The sequence below is a fragment of the Haemaphysalis longicornis genome, unplaced genomic scaffold (genome assembly GCF_048455015.1).
Source record: "Haemaphysalis longicornis isolate Haplotype H1 unplaced genomic scaffold, Haemaphysalis longicornis Haplotype H1 scaffold_5, whole genome shotgun sequence".
NCBI classification, from domain to species: Eukaryota; Metazoa; Arthropoda; class Arachnida; order Ixodida; family Ixodidae; genus Haemaphysalis; species Haemaphysalis longicornis.
Window position 1 is genome coordinate 7,128,006 of NW_027526385.1, and position 22,894 is coordinate 7,150,899.

The 22,894-nt window shown below is 45.9% G+C and overlaps 1 protein-coding gene across 1 annotated transcript in view; it reads left to right on the forward strand.

Moving 5' to 3' along the window:
* LOC144137855 (uncharacterized) overlaps positions 1 to 22,894 on the forward strand; it is a 174,829-nt gene that overhangs the window by 34,814 nt on the left and 117,121 nt on the right. Inside the window, exon 2 of the mRNA XM_077669868.1 lies at positions 3,742 to 3,822. Within this exon, the coding sequence (XP_077525994.1) occupies positions 3,742 to 3,822 (81 nt within the window). The remainder of the gene's footprint in view (positions 1 to 3,741; positions 3,823 to 22,894) is intronic.

The following is a 22,894-nucleotide window of genomic DNA, read 5'->3' on the forward strand; positions in this document are numbered from 1 at the left end:
TCTGCCTAGACTTCTCAGGCCTTCATGCGGCAGGGCAAGCCGCTGTTGATAGGACTTCGAAGGGAACGTAGAAGAAGAATCAAACAGGCCGCCCTGGTACAGGTGCTATCTACAAACAGAGCAGGCGTCGTTGCACAGTAGTCTCTGGGTGTACGACGCTGTCTAACAGGCGTAGAAGTGTAATCCCTCATACACGTATGTGTGTTATGTATATACAAGGTAAATACACTTGGAACCTGCCATTCTGTAAGTATCCACCGTATGACAGAGTAATTTGATTTCACAAGCCGTCAACGCCAACAACAGAGCAACTTGGAAGGAGTGTGCCTCCCAACCGCCGCAATTTCCATCTGGGACATCAAAAGAACCGTAAAGTCAGCTACACAAGCTTTCATGGAGCGTCGTGCATGCAAACATGAAGCTTGTCTCGGCGTCTTATGCCTATCGCCACGACGTACTTCCTCATGGGTGTAGGAATATAGTACATTCACGAAGAGCTGAATATCACTGAGCGGATCTCACGGTGCACGCGCAGCGCATGTCGTTGCTGCTACCACAGCCACGCGCCTCTCGAAACAAGACGTGGCGCGTCGATACCTCACGGTATGTTGACGCCGTCACCGCCTTGAATGTTCTCGTCGACCGTTCCACCACTCACCTCACTTGCAGACACACCATGAGTGCTAGAACGTTTTCTTCTGCAAGATTGGCGGTTCTTTCCATGTTCGTATTTACAGAGGCATACCATTCCTAAACTATGCAGCGGCTGCTTTTTTTAACGTGTTGCAGGAATGGAAGGGGCGTATTTGTGCACAATTTATTAGTGGCAGCCGTGAACTTTCCCAGTCATAAATCTATCCATCAAGCGACATTGAGGCTTGTACATGCACACTTGCACATTGTACTGCAATTGCGCTAAGCTCACCCGCACATTCCCTATTAGAAATCTTTCAGAACCTGTTTTTAAACTCTGGAAAAGCCTGTTTCGGAGAGACCTGCACATTGTTCGCTTCACACCGACGAGCATACTCTTCGGCGCTTATTATGACGTCAGGCGTATATATGCTTCAACAACTCCCGCTGCAAACGCGACTCGCCTGTCCCGCAAAACGCACAACATGAGTTTCAGTACCGTTCGTATTCAGGCAGTCAAACGTTCCCGCGCGTATAGTGATGACGGATCGACCGTAAGCGCGCAAATTGGGCGTTTATAATTACTCCAGACGTCCGCGGCCGCTCTCGTCGCCCCGGGGCGCTTCTTAACCATGCAGGCAGTGAAGATGGAGGAGCGAAACGTTTAGTGGCACGATTCATACGAGTTGCCCACGGTCGACCTTGAGCGCACAGCAGCTCCCTCCGGTTGCCGAGAATAAAGCACAAACTACGCAAAAATGCTACCCGCCACTACGTGGGTGGTCGTGGTCAACTGTGCACGCGTAAGAGCCAGCGGCGATTTATAAACTGCTGAGCAAACACGACGGCAGAATCCGTTCTTGTTCTTGTTTTAGCGTGTATACATAGTATGTTGCCAGCGACGCGGCCGGGTAGCCCGCAATTCTGACGAGGCTACTTGACGCCGCCGGGGTCAGCGGAAGCTGCGTGACTATTTTACCAGCACTTACGCATGTCGAGAATGAGTGTGAATGTTTGAGTGTCCATTCATCGAAATACTCGCTCATATTCCTTACCCAAGAAGGCGCATGCAGTTGCTTCGCGAAAATTCTTTTGCGCAACCGTGCGTGCCTGAAGTCCCACTACTGCGAGATGTAGCAGAATTCAAAGGGTTGCGCACGTATGGGCCATTAAGAAGTCGAGGAGCTGCTATGCGATGATTGATCGCGTAAAAGGTACACCGTGATTAAATGGAGAGGTGCACGGGCGTGCGCTTAAAAACAGTGTAAACCTTATTGTTTAGGAACGTAAGGCTGCGTTTTGCAGCAAAGAACTCGCACTACAACTGCGAAAAGGAGGTGGCAAGATCAATCTCAATGGCCACGGAATGACGGAAGCAGGAAGTCGGGGCAATGCACCCACAGACATTTTTGTCGTTATATTACAAGGAGTGGCAAAATCAGGCAGCAGGGTTTTGTTCTTCTTTCCAATGTCTTTGTCCATAATTTTGTTTCTTGGAAATTTTCCCTGCTACTTACGCCAGCACCAACAAATGACACTGCTTTGAACCAGAATGAACGGAACTGAAATTAAAATGCAAATAGTATTTAAGGTGGGCGCGTTACCGGGTAAGCAAAATTTTAGGTTAACAGGGGCGTGACAATACAACCATCATCATCATCAACTACATAGAAGTACGTTTAAACATTTGCCTCCCTCAGTTGATTCGTTTGAAACGGCCATGCTCTATAAGCATGACAAAACGCGCATGCTCATGGTTTTTATAGGCAATATCACATCGCGTATTTACTCGAATCTTGAATTACTGGAAGTCTTCTGATTTTTTTCTTAGGTTAATCATAAGCTATTTGCACACAAAAAATGAAAGGGAAATTGTCTTATAAAAATAACTTTTAGCCATGCAAAATATCGTGTACAAATGCGTGGCGTGGGCAGATTTTGCAGGCTACAAGTTGCTATCCGTCTTAGATAAAACTATAACAACAATAGAAAATTATTTCACCTTAGTGCGCACTTGTTCTGTATGCTTTGTGCCCTGCCGACTGTCAGGAAACTGCTTGTATGGAATATTTGGTATAAAACAGCGTAGTTTATCGGTAGAATGAAATGAGCTAGTTGAATCTGCTTCATATTTAAAGCACGGACAGACGTACTCGAGAAGTAGACAATACGGGCGCTACCTATCAACTTTTAATTTAATTAAAACACACACACATTTATACCTGATCCTTTCTCGACAACACATGCGCCAAGCGTGTACGATGATAGCTATGGTTTTTACAATGTCACCCCCGTCACCCCTCGAGTGTTACCTACAAAAATAAACTTCATTCGCCTGTAGTGTTATTTTGTAGGCTTCCAAGATAAGTCGGCACACATCATCCTTGTGCGCGAATTCTGCTGTCGCACTCCCACAATGATGTGCTAGATTCGACTTCCGCGTTCTTCTCGTAGAATTCTCATGTTCGCGCAGTCTCACATTCAAGCCGCAACCTGTTTGACAGATATAGTGCTTTCCGCATGCCAACGGAATGTTGTACACATATTTTTTTTTTGTATTCTGGCCCTTGTGCTTGACGATGAATTCGTCGGAATCTCGGCACTCACCGCCTATCCTCCTGGCTACGCTTCCTCAGATTCTCCCAATTGCTTGCTTCGAGCTGTAAACACAACGTCACCGCCGTAGCCCACAGCAACCATACCTCCTCGATGCCCTAGCCTGCAGGCGACACTGGAGGGGTCACGCACGATGAGAATGTGAAAAACAAAAGCTATCATCCTGTGCTTCGCGCATGTGTTGTCAAGGAAGGGTGACGTATAAATGTGTGTGCGCGTGTGTGTGTTTTCGTTGAATGAACAGTTTCATTAAGTAAACAGAAAATCACGGTCCTCAATTGCAATAGTACTGAAGAGGCTGTGGCAGATCCATAGTCGAGTTGCACTTTTGTGCGATGCCCTATCGGAATTCACTTTTTTTCGTGTATCTCCCGGAGGTAATCACCACTTCATCTGGTGATATTATCAAGGCCAATAAAAACACTTCATGGTCTGTGTTATACAGTCATAATTGCGCGAAGTATAACCTTGATTTTCTTTTTTCATTTACAGCCAAGTCATCTACAGCGGCTGCGGAGTCCTCTCAACTGTTTCAGCTCATCCAAAACGCTTCCTCCAACTTCAAAGAGAAATGTGAGTTGGAACAAGAAAATTCTGATTTTTAACAACTTTTCGACGATTCCCTTTTACTCGTGAGAATTCCTGATGCTCCTGACGAGCTCACGATCTTTCTGCGAACGGTTTCATTATGTTGATGTTGGCGTTGCGCATAAAGGGATGGTGGTTGTTATCACCCAATATACCCATAAAAACAATGCGGAGAGAACTATGGAGATACGTCCATTCCACCTGTACATCATCTCGACGCAACATCGCCTGAATCAGTAGCGGCCATGCTAAAGCAGGGCCTTTAGAGGTCGAAATAATGATGTTCCACCGGAATGTCATGTATAAATGTTTTTACGTGAGCTACTTCTCGGATAGGCGTTCTTCAAGGCGAAAGCATACGGGCAAGCCAAATTCAGGAAATATCCCTTCTCCATAGCTTTATATTTCTCGAATACCCCAAAAGGTTCACCACATCGTGCAGCCCTGTCAGGTTTAGTTGTAACGCATGCAGATGAGTCGGTTGACCACGATCAGTACATAAGAAGTTAGAACGCTGAGTTGCGTGTGCCTTTTTCGTTGCTTTTCTTCAAGCTCTAAAAATAACATAAAAACCTTGCTTGTATGGTGATCTTTTCTTGGAAACTGCAGTCCCAAAAATGAAGGAAATAGTACAATCAAAACTTCCAAAAGATAATTGTTCTATCCTTTCGATCACGCCTCAACCATGACGATCTAAGAAAGCTGGGCTCTCTGGACCTTGCTTAGATCCGGTACATCCATGCAGTAGCAAGAAAATAAAAAAGTGGATTTCGCCAAAGCTGGGAGACCATCTAGAACGTAATTAGGCCTAATACGCTGTGCAATCTCGTATGCCCGAGGGTGTGTGCGAGCGCACGGAATTACTGCCGTACACATAAGGCTAAAAGTTTCTTTTATTTTTTTTTTTACTTATCAAACGAGCCTTCAGGCGGAGTCAAAGTATCCCTGCATGGCTTCGACGTATCCATTTCGAAAGGTTAGACTTCACAATTTCGGAAAACCTCCGCGATAACACTTACCGGCTCTTATAACACGATGAAAAAGTCAGTGTACTTTTTTGAGGGCGTGTTCTGCTGGGTATTTTTGTCGGCATGCAAAGAGCCTCTGCACAGACACAAAATACGTGACAACTCTTCATCGCAGGGTAGCCACAAAAACAGAAAGCTTGTTTTGTTCGTTCGACGGGGGTCCCCTAAAGGTTCGAAAAAAAACCACCAGGAAATGATGCCACCCCACGGCGTTTCGAACTCGAATACACAACATCATATTGTCCTTGCGTACATAACTAACCCTTTATTAATATATCCTTTCCGTTGCTTTACTGGACACCCAGCAACCATGTTAATGATTTGTGCGGGTTGTTAATCATATTTCCGTGTTTACGTTTTGTTTATATAACTGCACATACAGTGTGTACGAGCATAAATTGCTGCTTACGCCTGTAGTGTGGTGGTCTAACTGAAACCACACACCTGTACGTCTGCTTTTCGGCCGTGACAGGGGAACGTGAAAAAGATAACGTTTTCAGACTGAACGAAAAAGGCGGTTATTTGTATACACTTGGCCACATTGCAGTACCCGTTACACATCCGGCATTGATTGCAACGCCGAAAACTCGGTATGAGAAGTGTTATGCTTTAGGGGCGTTCCTCGAAGCACTTTAGCTGACTGGAGAGATAATTTTTTACATTGTATAACGCGCGAAAACGAGTCAAACCGGTTTCCGCACGTTGAAAGATTGCGGGGCACAACCGGGTACATGAGGACCAGAAACTACGGAATCGCAAAAGTAACTCCAGCACCGCGCATGCGCAAACAAATCCAGCCTCTGGGTAGCTCTCAGCCGCGCCACATTCTTACAGAAAGGTTGCCAGCTCACGCGAGGCACCTTTCCCCAACACATTTCTAGCTTGAATGCCTAGCGTGTGACCCATTCGTAGCGGTGCAAACATGACAGCGTCATCAGTTAAAGCTGCTTTCACGGCTCTATCTTGTTTACCATCGTCGGTTTGCCTAAAGCGCATCAAAAGCAAACAAACGAAACTGAAGAGAGTAATAAAGAAATGGGCAGCGGCAGATTTGGATCGAACGGTGGGAACACGCAGTATACTACTGGCGCTGAAATGACATCTGAGTGATTATGTGGTTTAACGCGCCGACGCTGCACAGGCGTTCAGGCGAGCCGTAGTGGATGGCTTCGGGTTAATTTTGACCACCTGGGGATCTTTAACGTGCGCCGAAATCTCGATACAGCGGGCGTTTTCGCTTTTCGCCGTCATCACAAAAGCGGCCGCCGCGGCCGGGAATGGCAACACTGACAAAAAATCGCGGGCCCAAATAGCCGCACCGTAGCGGCGAAGGGGACGAAGCGGTGCTCCCCTCTTGAAACCTTTGCTGCTTCTTCTGACCACAACAATGGTGGCGTCCCGCTGCGCGCACAAAGGCGCACCGTGGGGCGCGAAGGGGCGGGGCTGACGCTCGGCCACGCCCTCTTCCGAGTTGTGACTACTCTCTCGCTCTCTCGCTCAGAGACCGGACACCGCTGTGTAAGAAAACCGATGCTTTGATTTGCGTTGTGTCACTCTGTGCCGTTTGCAACGTTGGCAAAGTTCCAGGAGATGTTATCGCAAACGCAACCGCGAATGTGCATATGAAACACCGTATCACTTTGGGGTTGTTAGGCTTGCGTCGCATTTCCGTTAGCACAGCGAAAACGCAACTGTGCTATTACTTCAGTCTTTCGTAACAATGCTCGTTAAATCGGAGAAACGTAAGTAAAGAAGTACTGGCGACATCCGTGGATTAAGCGTACCCCACTGATGAGTAATGGAACGGCAACTTGGGAACGCACAGAAGACTTAGGGAACGTTCAGTTGAGTTCAAAGAGCCTTGTGAAGTAGGATGGTAGGCGTAACGCTAATAGAAGCGAGCATCATGGACTAAACCACGGTAGAGGACATGCAACCCAAATTAACAGAATGAAGTCGGGTTAGGAGGGCGCATAATGCGCATAATTCGGGTGTTACGGTGTTGGTGACTAGTCCTCGGAACTCGCGTCGCAGCAGAAACGAGACGGGCGCTTGAAACGGACGTTAAGACGGAGACGAACATTTATGTCGAAGAGACGATCAACGAGACGGACGACCGTTGAAAATAGAATGGCATAACACTCTACCCTGAGGACGCAAAATGCTAACGATACTTAAGTTCGGTGCAGACGAGAAAAATCCAGAGTTCCCAGTTCACTTTAAGGACACAACGGGGACATATTAAACGTATCACGTGGTCTGACGCATGCGATGCAGGTACAGTCGCGGTTTTCGGCGGTTTCAGTTGGCACGGGGTACACGACGTTTCAAAGACGAAGCTTGTCATTTAATGCGTGGTCGATGAGGTGCTCGTACAAAGGGCTGTCGCTATGAGTTCCTCGTCATCAATGTTCGATCTGGCGCACTTGCTGTCCTCTATCTCATCACATGGGATGGGTCGTTACCGATGGTTTTGACGGGACATTGAGGGGAAAAAAGACAACTCGAGGCGAGGCCAGAGCAAAGAGTTGGTGGCAGTGGAGAAGAGCAAAGCCCTTGGAGACGCCTATTAAATTAATCGTTGGAGAGTATATTAGGGCCGACACATATTGGAGATCCGCCTGCGACCTTGACTAAGCCTAATCTTTTGGCTGTTTTTACGAAAGTAACTATTAACATCTCATTCGTTGGTAATGCATTTCTAACTCTATTCTAAGCACTCAATTTTTTTCCATGATTGCGATGCCCAAAGTGAGGGGGGTGCTTCGATTCAAAAAACCTGAAACGACCGCCTCGCCGCCCCCCAACCCACTCAAACTTTTTTGTGTCAGTATCCAGATGAGGCGGCCGCAAAGCATAATGTTTCATTCTCTAAACATTAAAACAGGCACAGACACTGAACCGGCTGCGACTCGCCGCTTACGTCGGATACTCAGTCACACTGACTATACCACTCAAGTCTATCGCACCGCTTGAGCCGCCGCTCTCAGTATCCCACAGCAGTTTGCCTTCTCTTCCGTCGAAGTGGTTTGCAATGGAGCATTTCCTAAATCACTTTTTTCCCGAAATTCTTTTTCCCGAAAGTAGGGGGTAGGGGAGGGTGCTTAGAACAGGGGGGTGTTAGAGTCGCGATAATACGGTATATATCCCGACAAAATAACTGAATTTTCTCTTGACATGTGATGCTCTGCATGGAAAAACCGTTGCACCTGCATTACTTCCGCCATCGGCTTCTATACAACACTATGGCACCCTTGGGAGCTGAAAGAAGTGTGAGAGGTTGTATAAGCTTAATTCAAAACCGTGTATTGCAAAACTTCTCCATAAAGAAGTTTATTCTATCTCTCTCCCCCCCCTCTCTCTCTCTCTCTCTCTCTCTCTCTCTCTCTCTCTCTCTCTCTCTCTCTCTCTCTCTTTCTCTCTAGGGATTAGCGGAAACATCATATAATTATGTATAGTCCTACGATACGGTCATTAAAAATCAATTCAAACTTAAAATTTTGTAGTTAAAGGCACGACTTTTATCAAGGCGTTGCTTTTATGAGTCGGTATGAACAAAATAAATTGGACTTGTATCGGCACTTTTTCGACAGAGGAAGTTGTCTCTGTCAAGCAAGCAACTAAAGAACACAGAACGCAAAAGTGCGCAATGAAAGCGGAGGAAAATGTGCAATACAAGAAGGAGTTTTGCCATCTTTAGTCTGCTTTCTGTCACAGCACCCTCAAATGCAGCCGCTTGCCCGCAATTAAGCCAGAATAATTAACGCATGCATCACGGTCGTCCGACCAAGCGTGCGAAACTTGGTCTGCTGGTTTACTGCCGTCCACTTCCGCTCGTGTGCGCATTCATTATACACGGCGTATCGGGTTTCCCGGAACGCGCATGCGCCGTTGCGCAGGTGTCGGAAGTTTAGAGGCGGTTCCGGCAAATTAGGCAGTAGCTCCTACGGCTAGGTCCGAGATGAAATTCAAATCTCCTTCTATTATTAAGATATTTCCGGGGCAAGTGCTTGGTGCATGGACCCAAAACAACCTGGAGTGCCGTGCACCCAGTCTTCTGCGTCCCCCTATTCATCAGGGGAATGTTTCCTTCCCCCAAGCTTTGATACGACACGATAAAACTTGAGTTGTTGGTGATACGCCGATCCGCCCTCTTTAGTGATATCAATTATTTCCCTGACGGCAATGCAAGCACTTCTAGAAATGGGCAGCAGCGATTAGTACTGCACAATTATCATTACTTTCTCACAGCGTAGTGTATATTGAAATTTTGCACGTTCATGCATGCTCCCGAGCACATTTTGGCATTAAGGTGCTTAAAATACGCTAGAACAGCAATGTACGAGAGCGCCAACTTCGCGGACATATATGCGCAAAAAAGCAGTACGCAATTTAGAAATTTTCTCGATTTCTTTGTTATTCTTTCATTTCTATTTTTTAGATTTACTTGTTTTATTCATTATCTGTCTCACTCCCTCTGATATAAAAATGCCCATCAAAACCACGTATTAAAAGAGCACTTGACGAACTTCTCAGTAACATTTGTGTACTCATTGAGCACATACTCGTACACGATGTTGCTGAAATCGTTGGGAAAAATTGGACGTGTGTAATTTTCGGACTGTCTCCTTGAAAACTTCTTGTATGCGATGACTTTCAACAGCATAGCCAACAATGGCGAGCTTCTTGAAAATAATACGATATGATATCCTTGCTTATCTGATAACTGTGTACACACAATGTGTCTCCAGCTTACAGTAAAAGATGACGGACAGCCTTCAATACATTTCACTAGCTAGAGTAAGACTATGACAAAAAAATTCCCACGGTATATATGCCCTCGCTACGCTTCAATTGAACGTTTTAATTTGCATGCGTGAAACATGGAGTGATAAATTAAAAATTTGGGAAATCTGGCACTCACGCGCAAGACTTGATTGGCGAAAACGTTGCAGGTGATCACTGACGGACGCAAAGTAGATATTTAGTATCGTTGTGCTGTGGTGGTTGACGCCGGCAGCATGGCATTTCAATCACCTAATGTTGAGAAAGGCCAGAGTGAGCTAGTCGTTTTGGTCGACGTTTTCGTACGCCACTCTCCAAGCGCGACTTATCGTCTCTAGCGGATGCTTTGCATGCATATCCTCTCAAAGCAGGGCCTCTTCCTCAGCCGTGCGAACTATCCGAGGCCGGGCCATGTGGACTCAATGACCGCTTACAGCAGCTTCGATATTCAAGTCGCGGCTCTTCTACCACCCAGAGCGCATCCTCACGACGACACGAGAACAAACGAACGAGGGACGTACGCTATGACATGTCTTTCTCGTTACAAGCAAGTGTTGCTAGCATACGGCGAACGGTGGAGTTTTTTTGTGGTTAAATGTTGCGCAATCTCCTTAAGTGCCCATGCTTGGCTCGACAAACATGCACTCGAGGCACGCGTGCACGAGAAATCGGCATTTTCTAGGTATTTTAAGCTGCGGACACCACACACAAAAGATTTTCTCAAGAGCTTTGCTGTTAAATAGCGTGACTGTACCGTCACAGCTACGCTCGAACCAACACGCACACCAAGCTATGTCTCGCGCATGCATCCTTGTGAGGCCCATAACTCCTTCCCTGTATGTATGCGTGATCGACGTTGGCCTCACACAAGTATCTGCTTCCATGTGAATGGAATAGGTCTGGCTAATCTCCCGACTGATTTGGTCGCGTCCACATCCTAGCACACGTGTTGCATCAAATGCTGGGGTTCATCCACAGCGCTTACAGTTGTCGGCCGTGCAGACGATTCGGCCCATAGAGGAGTTCGCACTATACATAGCAGACAACACACTACGACCGGATGTGATTTCCCCGCGAGAGCAGCATGTGCAAAGTGTCGCCCTGCCTGTGAGTACTCGCGGGCACAGAAGAGTTATTCTCGCGTACGCACTCAATTCGGACGAGTAGAGGCCAGAAAGCATTTCCTGGGATTCGCGCCGCCGGAGCCCGACGGCTTCATTACGCCCAGGTCGCGGCGGCGCCATTAATAAAGCCATTGTGATCAAAGGCGCGCGACTTCATTAATCACCGCTCACATCGGGGAGACACATCGCCGCGGGGCTTTATACGGCAGATGGCGGCAAATTATGAGAGCCGAGGTGAGGGAAAATGAAGCGCAAAGGAAAGAAAAGGATGCCAGATGACTCCTCCCTCTCTTTATAGAAATATCTGCGTATGTGTGTATGTGTGTGTGTATATATAAGCGGAAGAAAAAAACTTTTCGAGGAGCCGAAACGACTCTGTGTGAAAATAGTTTACTCACCAATAACAACAAACACTGGTTCACTAACGTTTCGGCTGGTGGACTAGCCTTCATCGGAGTAAAGCTCTCCGATGGAGGCTGGTTCACCAGCGGAAACCTTAATGAAACGCTGCTTTGGTTTCTAAGCATCAGTAAACCATATTGGTATACACATACATAGTACATACATACATACGTACATACATACATACATACATACATACATGCATACATGCATACATACATACATACATACATACATACATACATACATACATACATACATACATACATACATACATACATACACACACACATACATACATACATACATACATACATACATACATACATACATGTATACATACATACATACACACATACATACATACATGCATACACACATACATACATACATACATACATTTCTCAGTGTGATATGCTGTAAGCAAGTATGGTCTTTGTAACATAAAAAAGCAGAAAATAAGGCAGGAAAGCCGTGGATATCCTGATGTAAAATAATGCCCTGCATATTGCGACACCACTACGCACTTCTGTATATGCCCTCAGGAAACGTAACCTCAGCAGAAAAATATATATAGTCCGTCGTCCCGACCCCTTCATCCCTCAGTATCCGGGAAAGGCAGGAAATAGGACACACATTTTTTCCCGTCAAGAACGGCAAAATGCTCGGAATTGAAAACAGAATGCTTTACGAACCCTGCTGGGTTATTTAGTCAAGTTCGTTCCAAAAAAATCTAAGCGAAAACAGGGTCACTGCCGTAAACTCAGAAGTAGGCAAAATATACGTACCGGTTAAAACAGATCGCTACACATCGAAAACAACACAGAAAAATATGCGAAGTCACAACGCCTACGGGTGATGTGCTCATTTGCGTCACGCGGATACCTCCTCGCACGCCAAGCTACAAGATAGATTTTCAATAAGCCAGGCCATGCCTTGGCCCTTCATAACATGCACGTCCCTAATAGCGCCGCGGCGCATTCATGAGATAGCGCCCCGAAGGATGGGCGAGCGAAGCCTCAGAGGACAAAACCCGACTTCGTACACAGACCGGGGGAAAAACACGGACGGAGTTCATCACTCATCCGCGGACGTGCATAAGAGTACTAGCAACAAAGTAAAACGCCTCGGAGGGAAGAGGGGTGTGCGTTTACAGTATTCCTCTGAAGAGATAAGAGTGCCATGGAACGAGGGTATACGGGGAAAAAGCTTGGTGCGCTTGTCTCAAACGGTATTTAGGTGGTGCGACCGGTAGTGCGTGAAAACAGGGTGTTCGGCGGCCGTGGATTTTTTTTTTTTGTTTATAATTACGCTATGCCAGGGGCGGCGGTGGCGTCGCTCCAAGGTGTAAATGAAGGAAGCGCAAGAGGGCGAGGGCATTGGAAGCCGCCGCGTTCATTAATTGGCAACGGCGCCACCAGCTACTCTGGAAGGTCCGCCGCTGCCGTTGCAGCCGCCGTCGCTTCTCTGATGAGCACGGCGCGTGATACGCACCATGCGCTCGACCCGACCCGTCCCGGCGCCAAGCGTTTTGTGGGAGGATGTTTGGTTTGACCCCTGCCGCGAGAAGAGAACTCAGGGCAGCCTCTAGGGAGTAAATGGAGATGGCCATCCTAAGATAGACAATGTTGTAAGGAGATATTTCAATATAAAAGCCAACACTTTAGGCCCTCGCTTCATGTAGACTTGAAGTCGCATAGATGAGGCTTAGGGGTATGCCGAACTGAACCCTTTTGTTGCATGCCAGGTAAGACAAAAGCGGATAGAGGTAAACAGCAGAGCAACCGACTGAAAATGAGCATACCGGGCACAAACACTGTATTTTAGCTACAGCGCCTCCGTGGAGTGCAGACAGCCTCATCTTTCAAGCAACAACAAGCAGGAACGTAGCCAGAGGGGAGTTTGGGGTTTCAAACCCCCTCCAAAATATTTTCTAGGCAGCGCGTACGCGAGATTTACTGTTCGTTTCGGCAAAACTCAGCCATTCCCTTAACTCGAAACCCCCTCCGAAAAAAAAAAAACAAATGCCAGCTACGGCCCTGACAACGATGTAGTGTGCCACCAGTTAAACGGAGGAAGGGAATAATTTGAAAGACCCAATTTCTCGTTCCAAGTACCCTTGTACGTGGTCCTGTTCACTGGCCAGCGTGCGCCCGGGCCCACGGACCACAGAGCGCGTGTCTCTTTCCGTGCCCACGAGGGCGTGATTGATCGTGGCAGCAGGACGCTTGAGTGATTGTCGCTAATCAGCGGTCTGCCCGGCCGTCCCCAGCGGACGGCCGTGATTTGCGCGGAGGCGATCACCGCCTGCTTCGCGGTGCGCGACCTTGCCCGGATCGGCACCACAGCGCCGTACCGAACGCTACCAAAGAAAGAGAACATTAAAAGGGGCTCATTGCCAGCTTTCTCCTCGAGCAATATGTGTGCGTCTGAGAGTGTATTACACGCTGCAGGAGAAATTTCGCTCTCGAATAATCCCGTACAGCTTCCTCTCTTAGTTCCACGGGCTCATTACCGGCTGTTAATGCTCTCTAGTTCGTGGCACGCGGTAACACCTTTACCTTGCGCAGTCAGAATATATCCTGACAGCGCAGTCCTGGACCGAATTATTCTCGATAATTTGAAAACGTAGCTCTGTACAGTTGATGGGCTCAGTTAAAAAGACCCGCGTTCCTTTGAAAAAAAAAAAAAAAAGATGAATGTGAGGCAAAGATTACATTCAGTTGCATGCACTATATCAATCGTTCCAAATTGCTGACAGCAAATTTATTCCAGGTTTTTTTAAAAGCAGTAGAGCATGAACCGTCTCTGTCGGCACTGTTACATGCAAGGTTTTGCTAATTCAACGTAAATGAATATGCTCGCTAGGTTTTTAAACCATTAGCATTGCTAGCCCTCTTCCCCCGAAATTTTTCCGCCTGTTCGTCCGTGGCGCGATGTGCTGCATAGGTATACGTGGTTACTGTATTCAACCGAAATGAGGTTGGGAATGGAGGGCGAAATTCTATTGCGGGGATGGGCTCACCAGGGGTCGCACAAAACCATTTAAAGATATACTATAGCTCACCCGCAGTATTAAACGGAGGGAGGGGGAACGCAGTTTCTTGTTTGCTCCGAGGAAGTAAATCGCAGTTTTACCGTATTCTGGAGGGGGTGCGAAGTTTTCTTACGCGGCCTGAAAATCTGCTTCCCAGTCATTCGAATTCATCGATCCTCGAATTCATCGTTTTGTACATTTAAACTGTTGCAAAAAGGGATTGATCAAGTACTTCACTGAGACGAAAAATGAGTCCTTATTGAAAACAAGTTCCGTGGCAAATTGTAATCACGAAAATGCACGATACGATCGCACTTGCAGTTTAGTAGGACGGCAGGACGGTCAGTTCCTTATTCACGCATCGTATCTGTCTGTCTAATGGGTATCCCATCCCTTCTTGTGCACTGTCGTTTTAATTCGAAGCTTCAGTGTTCTCACTGGTGGCGCCTCTAACACGATAACGCCGAAGCTAAAGCAAAAACGCTTCCTGTGGCCGGTATCGAAGTTGGGTCGCTCGCGTTATGAAGCAGGCGTCTATCAGATTGCTCTATTTTGACATGGTCTAAGTGGTTTGGAAACTGAGACCACAAGCAAAGAATCCGTCACGGGAAAGCTTCGCGTTAAACCATCGTCGTTTGACGGGGTGCACGATTTTTTTCTCACATCATTCGTGCACTATGAATATAAATTCATGCATCGTCTGAATACCGGGGACCAGATACCAGAATGCGCATTTAGAAGACGTTGACACCCTAGTACTAGTACACACTCGTTGTACCTTAAGAAAATATTCACCTCAAATCGTGGCTGCGGACTCATTTCTAGCGATTAGATGCCAAGTGTACGTCTCTCCACCCGTGTTGTATACAAGACCACCATAACGACGGAGGAAAAAAAAAGACCCCATCTTAAGTTCGGAAGTACACGCCTGGCTTGCCTGGAAGTCCCGCACAAAACGAAGGGAAATAGCGCCCGCAAAGTCATGGAAAGCTAAAGCCAGGAAAGGGCGGGGAGGCGTCACTTTTTCCGCGAAAGCCTAAGGTAAAGCGGCGTAAAATGGCGGCGATTTCGCCTTTTGCCGGGGCAGTCATTACAGAGGCGCGCCGCCAAATGACACGGCCACGGCACCGCCAATCAACGTCGGCTTTTATGACTGATGATTTCCTCGGTCATCATTCACTCGACTCCGCCGCGCAAGACCCCCGCGGCGTTTCTAACAACAACCGAGGCGCAAACGACCAGGACAACCCCAAGGCGCCCATTTGCGGATGTGGCGGGGCTGCTGACGTTCGCGCCGTCTATGCTAAAAAAACACATTATTAATATTGCCTATATATATGGGGCGTACTGCGCGTCAGTGCATAAATTGAATTACCTGGCATTATCGCCATAAGCCTGCTGGAACCACCACATTGCAAGGTGTATTTTCATGGGTTTGGATTTGTTTGGATAGGATTGTTTTTCCCAAAGTGATACCGCAATCTGCAGGACTTTGCAGCATGCATAAACACACCTGAGGCCATCTCCACAAAGCAGCACTTTAACTTAGTGCGGTCGTTTTGCGGTTAGCGCTGTCTGAATATTGAGATCATTATTGCCAGCCACGACGAGACGCTGAAAGGCGTCAAAATCTATTCGCTACACTGACGTCTCTAGAACTTGAAGCACGTGCAAAGTGTTTCTATTTTGGCGGGAAAAATTGTAACGCATATACTATTAAGCGAATAGCGCTGCGAATTAGAAACGGTTCACGTATAGAGCGTCGTTGCTTGCAGTTGGCTTGAATTATTTGACGAGCCTTTAAATTTGCCCTAGACAATTTGCATAAAGAACCGTTGACATTTACGGCATACACTCCAGACCCTTCAGTGAAAATTTCTTGAGAGCAAAAAAACCGGGGGTGGGGGGAGGTGCGGATGCTAGTTATAAGCTTCTCTCCTAAAACAACAAACTTCATCATCATGTGCGCTATTTGGCCAAAAAACCCTTACTTTTGCGCCACTAGTCAAGTCAAGACAAGTCAAGTTTATTCGACATCGAAATACAGATATTACTACGGACCATAAATTCAGATGTCAGGAGCGCGGACAAAAAGCCAACAGAAGCGGCTTGACGGGGTCCGTGCACCCTAATGTATTTATAAAACAATTGTGTATACTTATGCAAACAAAAATACATATATAACTCAATGTAGTAAAAACATAATTCACATTCCTTGGCAGCAATATAATACATCCAAACTTAATACACACTGACACAAGATGCTTGCACAGAATCAATAAAGCTAATTACCTAAAGCTAACCATCACCATCATAGACATAGACAAACGCATAGACGTAGACATAGCCTTAGACGTCGACACAGGCATTTCTATGTTTACAAGAACATGAGGTCAGAGGAAAAGCTGCATTTCGCAGCTTGAAAAGGCGGCATTCTCCGATTACAAGGTCAGCAGCCACGTTGTTGTCATCACACATGCATAAAGCCGTATTCAGAAAAGTTAGACATAAACATAACCCCAAAGAAAGAAATCGCAGAATGTTTCAGCAACGACAACCAAACGGCTCAAGTTCTCGCACTCGGAGAAAAAAATCGCGCGCCGAAAATAAATCATATATCATAAAAGCCAAGCTACGCATATCAGAGAGAACAAAAAGCTACATGCTACAAGCACCTGTACAGCTGTTACATGAAGAATGTACAAATCACAAACAAAAATGAGAAAAGAAAAAGAAAACCGGTTTGGTAAAAAAAAACATAAACAGAGCGTAGCATCAAGCAGTTCTTTGATAGAGATACTACGCTAATACAACGCTATTCATATATGTATAAGTGAGGGACATCTTTGAATGCAAGTTGATCAAAAACAATACTGCTGCTCATTAAAGCATTCAAAAGATTCGCGAGAATTTCTTGAATACATTTCCCACCATAATTAGTTGCAGCGGGTGAAAGAGTCCAATACTCGGGTCGTCTCGTGTTGTAGGCGTGTTTCTTGATTGTTCGGTTGGAGAAATCACGCAGAGTAAATGTTTTCCCGATTTGTTCAGCTACCGACGCCTTGTGTAAACGATATTAGGTTAACTGTTCACATTAACCCAGCCAAACGTTTTAAATAAACAAGTAGTTGGGAGCTTTGCTGCAACGTTGGATGTAATTCGGACAGCTTGATCCTGTAACCTGGATATTCAGGAAATATTTGTAGCAGTTGTTGTGCCCCAAACAAGAAAACAATAGTTTACATATGACGAGAACGGCGAGAAATGAATGAGCAGCTTGGTTTTAGTCGAAAATAGGTCACTTTTTTGATAAAAAAAATCCTGTTACTCTGCACAGTTTGTTTTCAACATGATCAATATGCAAATCCCAAAGCATGTGTTCGATAGTTTTAAAGCTGGGTATTACCTCTACAGGACACCCTTTCTAAACTAAATTCTGTTTTTATCTGCATGTTTACCTTTCGTACGAGAAATAGCGGTTTTAGTTTTTTTTTGTGTTAATTAACAACCAATTACAACATGATCATGCGGCTTACTTGGAAAGGACTTAATTACCTCGTTGGTGTTATTTCTCACGGCTCATCTGCTATGAGCGAACTTGTGCCTTCTTCGTAAATTGCACATTTCACTTGACGGGTCTATCTGCACAATGTCATTAATCTAAATGTTGAATAATAAAGGTCATAGAACACTGCCTTGGGGACACCAGAACATGTTTTCTGAATGGTGGACTTAAAATTACTTATTTTTACAAATTGTGAACGATGACTAGAAAAGATTTAATGAGGTTCATTACCATAGTCGCACCTTAAATACTGTATAATTCCAGTTTAAGTGCAAAGAGCTTCTCATGAAAAGAGTCTAACACCATTGAAAAATCAACAATTATTCTTAACGCTGATTTCTTCGATCCAGTATTTTGGATTATATATACTTTCTGGTCCAAGAAAGCGAGTTTAGTTCAGCTTTTTCGAAAATCATACTGTGATGAAGTTGATGATGATGATCATCGCCACCAACAGCCTCCTCCTCATCATCACCAGCCGCAAAATTATCAGCAGCAGCCGGAGAACCGACTCCGCAACAGGAGCGCAACGTTATAATGCAACAAACAGCGCGTTCGGCGCTCGCCAGTGGCACCTGGGGCGACTTCTCGAAGTAGGACATAGACGTGACACGACTGCTGATACCGCCAGCAGTAATCCGATATCAGCGTTCCTAGTTCGCCGATGCGTAGTTAGCTCTCAAGGGCGCGCGCACGACCTGTGGCCAGCGTCGCAGACGATTGAAAAAATGGGAGAGAGAGACATCAAGGGGCGTAGATATATCATTAGCAAACAAGTTCCCGCGCGCGCGCATACCGACGCAGGTGACGACGGATCCTCATCGCCTCGCGACAACTGTCGCGAAGAGAGAAAAGAACACTGGGCGGAGTTTCGTGACGTCACTCGCCTGCGCGTGACGTCGATGCTTAGCCCCACCCACTCTGGCGACGTGTCAGCACCTCCCTTTGTAGAGTTGCGTCTGGCGACCGCGCTGCTGCCGTCGCTCCGTTCAACGTTTGCTGCTGCTGCGTGTATTCTGTTGGGCGGATATCCTGTGTTCTGCTCCTATTTTGGTCGTCTGCTTTGCGTTGTCGCGGTTTCACTTTCCCGAACGTCATGACACGGCTGTTGTCTGCTATCGCTTTCGCTTTGGTGTTTTCTTGGTTGTTCGCGGTTCCGCTTTTATTAATTAGGGTAATGCGATCTGGGTCTGTAAATCACCCAACGCTAACGGCACGGAGCGAAGGGAAATGGTTGCGGAAAATCATTTGTAACGACGACTGAACGAATCTGACAGCTATCGTCATCTTGTATGGCTTGCTTTTTTGGTATCCCGCTCCAATCTAGCCTTGCAGCATCTTTCTCGCTATTGCCGGGTGGTGTCTCCGTGGTTTTATTGGCCGAAAAGGCGGCGCCCAAAACGTGATCTCGCGCAGACGCTGTATATATATGTAGCGACTGCATGCGTCACGGAAAATACCATTTACACAAAGAAGCCAAATTGGTTTGAAATCATTAAGGGAGCTTCACCAGTGAACGCAGTCTCACGGTGATCAGAGGGCATACAAAGCCAACAACAATAGTAAAGCAAGGGCTGAATTTCAGCTATGTCGATTTCGTGTCGATTAAAGGTGTCCATTTTGAGCGAGCCCTGGTTGGCTGAGAGCAGACAACGCGAATACGACGCAGCACATGCAAGGCATATTGGTGTGCATGTCGTTGGTGAAAAACTACGCCATGATGGAAATGGACTCGAAATGGACAGTTTCTGTATGAACCCACTCAGCATTCCTCCCCAGTGTTTGGGTGGCTGGTTATGGTTTTCAGGTGTGTTCGTGGGTCGCTTTTAAGACGCAGGCAGCTAGATTGCGCTAAAGTCGAAGATGCACATGAAAGTAAGAAAATCTGCAAACAATGTTCAGATTGATGTCTTACACCCGTCGCGCGCCGTAATATAGTGAGCTGTAGATCAATATATTCCGGGAATTTCATGTGCAATAAATTATCGGGCACAGCCCGTACGTTTTTTTCCTCCTCCTTCAAAGAGACTGGTAAGGAACACAACCCCCTGTGATAGCCTCTTGGTCAGTTGAGTTGACAACCATGATGTGTGAGGAGCAAAAAATAGCTGTAACAGACGAGTAGGAAACATTACCCCGGTAGAAAAATCGTGGGTGACACTCGGGTGCAGTAGACGAAGTTCAGCAGAGTTGTCGGCAGTGAAAAGCAAATGGCTAGGGTTTATCATCACCATGGTGCCTATACCAAAGCTAAATTGTTATTACCACTGCCCCTAAAAAGGCACAAAAACTTCGAGCATCATGTTGTAAGCTCGTCGTTCAAAACGTGGTCGTCCGGCTGACGCATTTGAAACCCGGACCGTTGGCTATACGCCCTCAATGGTTCGTGCAATGATAAATAGGACAATTGAAAAAGCAGCGCAGAGTAAGGGAAATTTAACAGGAATGAGAACAAAAGAACAGAAAGAAGAGAGCTACCGCGTGTTACATAGATGAAAAAGCTGGCAAGCTGCGCAGCAGCAACAAATGACTTCTGAAATAATCGTTCCCGTGGTTGGGTACAGGTGGAGTTCCCCTTTCGCGATGGGGTTGTCATTAGTGCTCCACGATGGCGTCGCCACCTACAGTGACTGGCGCAGGTAATGCGCAGTGGAGCGAAACCACCCTGCGAAAAAAAAAAAGCCGACGGCGGAGTCAGCGACACGTCTATTCGAATAGGGAAATCTCGCGCATTACGAGATTAAGAGAAAAAAACCATAATCAGGCATTGCCAACCTAATGTATTTCAGCAGCCCTGCGAGCCTTCGTGAAGACATGAGCAACTTTACAAGACTATGTGGAGAATCAACGGAGTGTGATTTGAAATGACAGCCCTGTCAGATATTTCCACAGGCTGACAAGAAACACATCGAAGATGTATACTTTCACGTGCATTCCAGCTTTTGCAGGTCTTTTATAGCACTTTGCAGTGAGGGGAATTTTTCTACGCCTTTTTGAATTCTGCGAACAGTGATGGTCACATAATGAATACAAAAGGGCAATCTTAGATATTAAAAAATGAATGGACTGTGACGTTATGATGAAAAACTTGGGTATGACGGTTGTACCGGAGCTTTTGACACAATGTAGGATTGATTCGGCTTTTATTCCAATAGAATTATTCGAGAAGGTCATCTTGGTAACACTTATGTATTCTATATTCCATAAGTTCATAAAGGTTTTTAGTTTTTTCAGCGTTTTATTCTCTGTTGCTAAACTTGCTAAAACGTCGGTCAAGTGTACGAAGCATTCAGACTAGTTGTAGTCGGAGTGAAGAATCAAAGGAGAAAGTAGTTAATGAATTTATACTCGGCTACACAGCAGCACGCACCGCTCCAAATGCGTAAATATTGCGCCAATATACGTATATGACTTCAAGGAACAATAGACCGACGGTGTGTATATCGGGAAAGATGCCCGTGTTGTATGCATAGCAAGACAGACATGTACCATCTAAAATATGAGACGTCATTTGAAGTGGAAATCAAACAACGATTCCCAGGCACAGCATCTCTTTTCTGCTGTCGGCATGGCAAACCACCGGGGCAAATTACCGAAGTGTAGATGTGCAGCTGCTACATGTGTTTCCCGTCCAAGGGAAACGACGCTTCGGCCGCAACGAGATAGAAAAGCTGGAACGGAAACGACCGAAACTGGAGGACAGCGCGGGGGCCACAGGGAAAAAAATAAGACACAATGAGAAAATACAAAAGCAATGTAACTGTGACAATAAAAAGGCAGACTGCCATTGAGGCAGCTTGACACCGCCACTTTGGTGCAGCACTGCAGAAGGTGAGCATAAAAAAACGTGTTTTTTTTAACACATCTGGAGTATACTTCGGCATTGAGGGAAAGACATCATGAACACTAGCTTTTTCGCGTCAAATCTGCTCGAACGCATCAGATTTATAACACCTAATTAACAACACTGTAACAAACACGCTGCTTAACTATCCTTTGACGGAGTGTTCAATAAAAGAATAGTCACTGGAGGCGAAGAAACAAAACTGAAACGTATTATGAAGACACAAGCTTACTTCTCGGCAAATCTCAACTAAGGTTTTAGAACTGAGCGTCCCCTGATTTCTTCATTAGTTCCATTGTTTAGAATGTAACTTAGAATATTTAAGGTTATGGTATCGAGTAGTCAATGAGAGGAAAATGGTTGATTCCTACATGTTGCTCTTGCAGTTGTTCGCACTTAATAAAACACTAGCGCCATCTTCCGTCGTAAGAAGGAAGTACTACTTCACATACTTTGCTGTAAACGGCGTAGCAAATCTTCCGAAGTGGTTCAATTCATCAATCTGCAATGTATATGTCATCTAGGCGCTTTGGCGAGCCCACCGTCATAAAGTAAAATTTTTCACCCAGGGAAAGCAAGTAGTCCTCATGTGCTCCACAGATATCATCTACTTATTATTACGACCACAACCACGTGTAGAATTCTCCGCCGGTCGCCTCCCGCTCAGTTTTTACCGGGTGGGTCTCTCCAAACGCTGCACACAACTGCTTTCTACGCCGCAAGCGGGAGCGTTGGCAGAGGGAAAGAGAGTGGGAGGTGTAATTACTCCGCGTGGCGCGCCTACCGGTCGCCTCATGGACTGTGCGCTGCCAGGAAAGAGCACGTACACATGGTGCTTGTGTCGGTGCTTTTCGTTTTGTGGCCGCTGCACTTCTAGGCAGCTTCGTCTGCGTGCTGTTCAGACCTTCTTGATGATCGCTTGTCATATGTTCGTGTACCTATTTTGTTTATACATACATACATACATACATACATACATACATACATACATACATACATACATACATGCATACATACATACATACATACATACATACATACATACATGCATACATGCATGCATGCATACATACATACATACATACATACATACATACATACATACATACATACATACATACATGTAGACAGAAAATAGGCCAGCACTTAAGAACGCCAAAAAGGCAAAGGGAAATGCGGTTCGTCATTTATTCTCCTTGAAACAGACATAGTTATTTAAATGTTTTGTAATACAGAAAGTGTAGAAAAACATGCCAACCGGGTGGGATACAA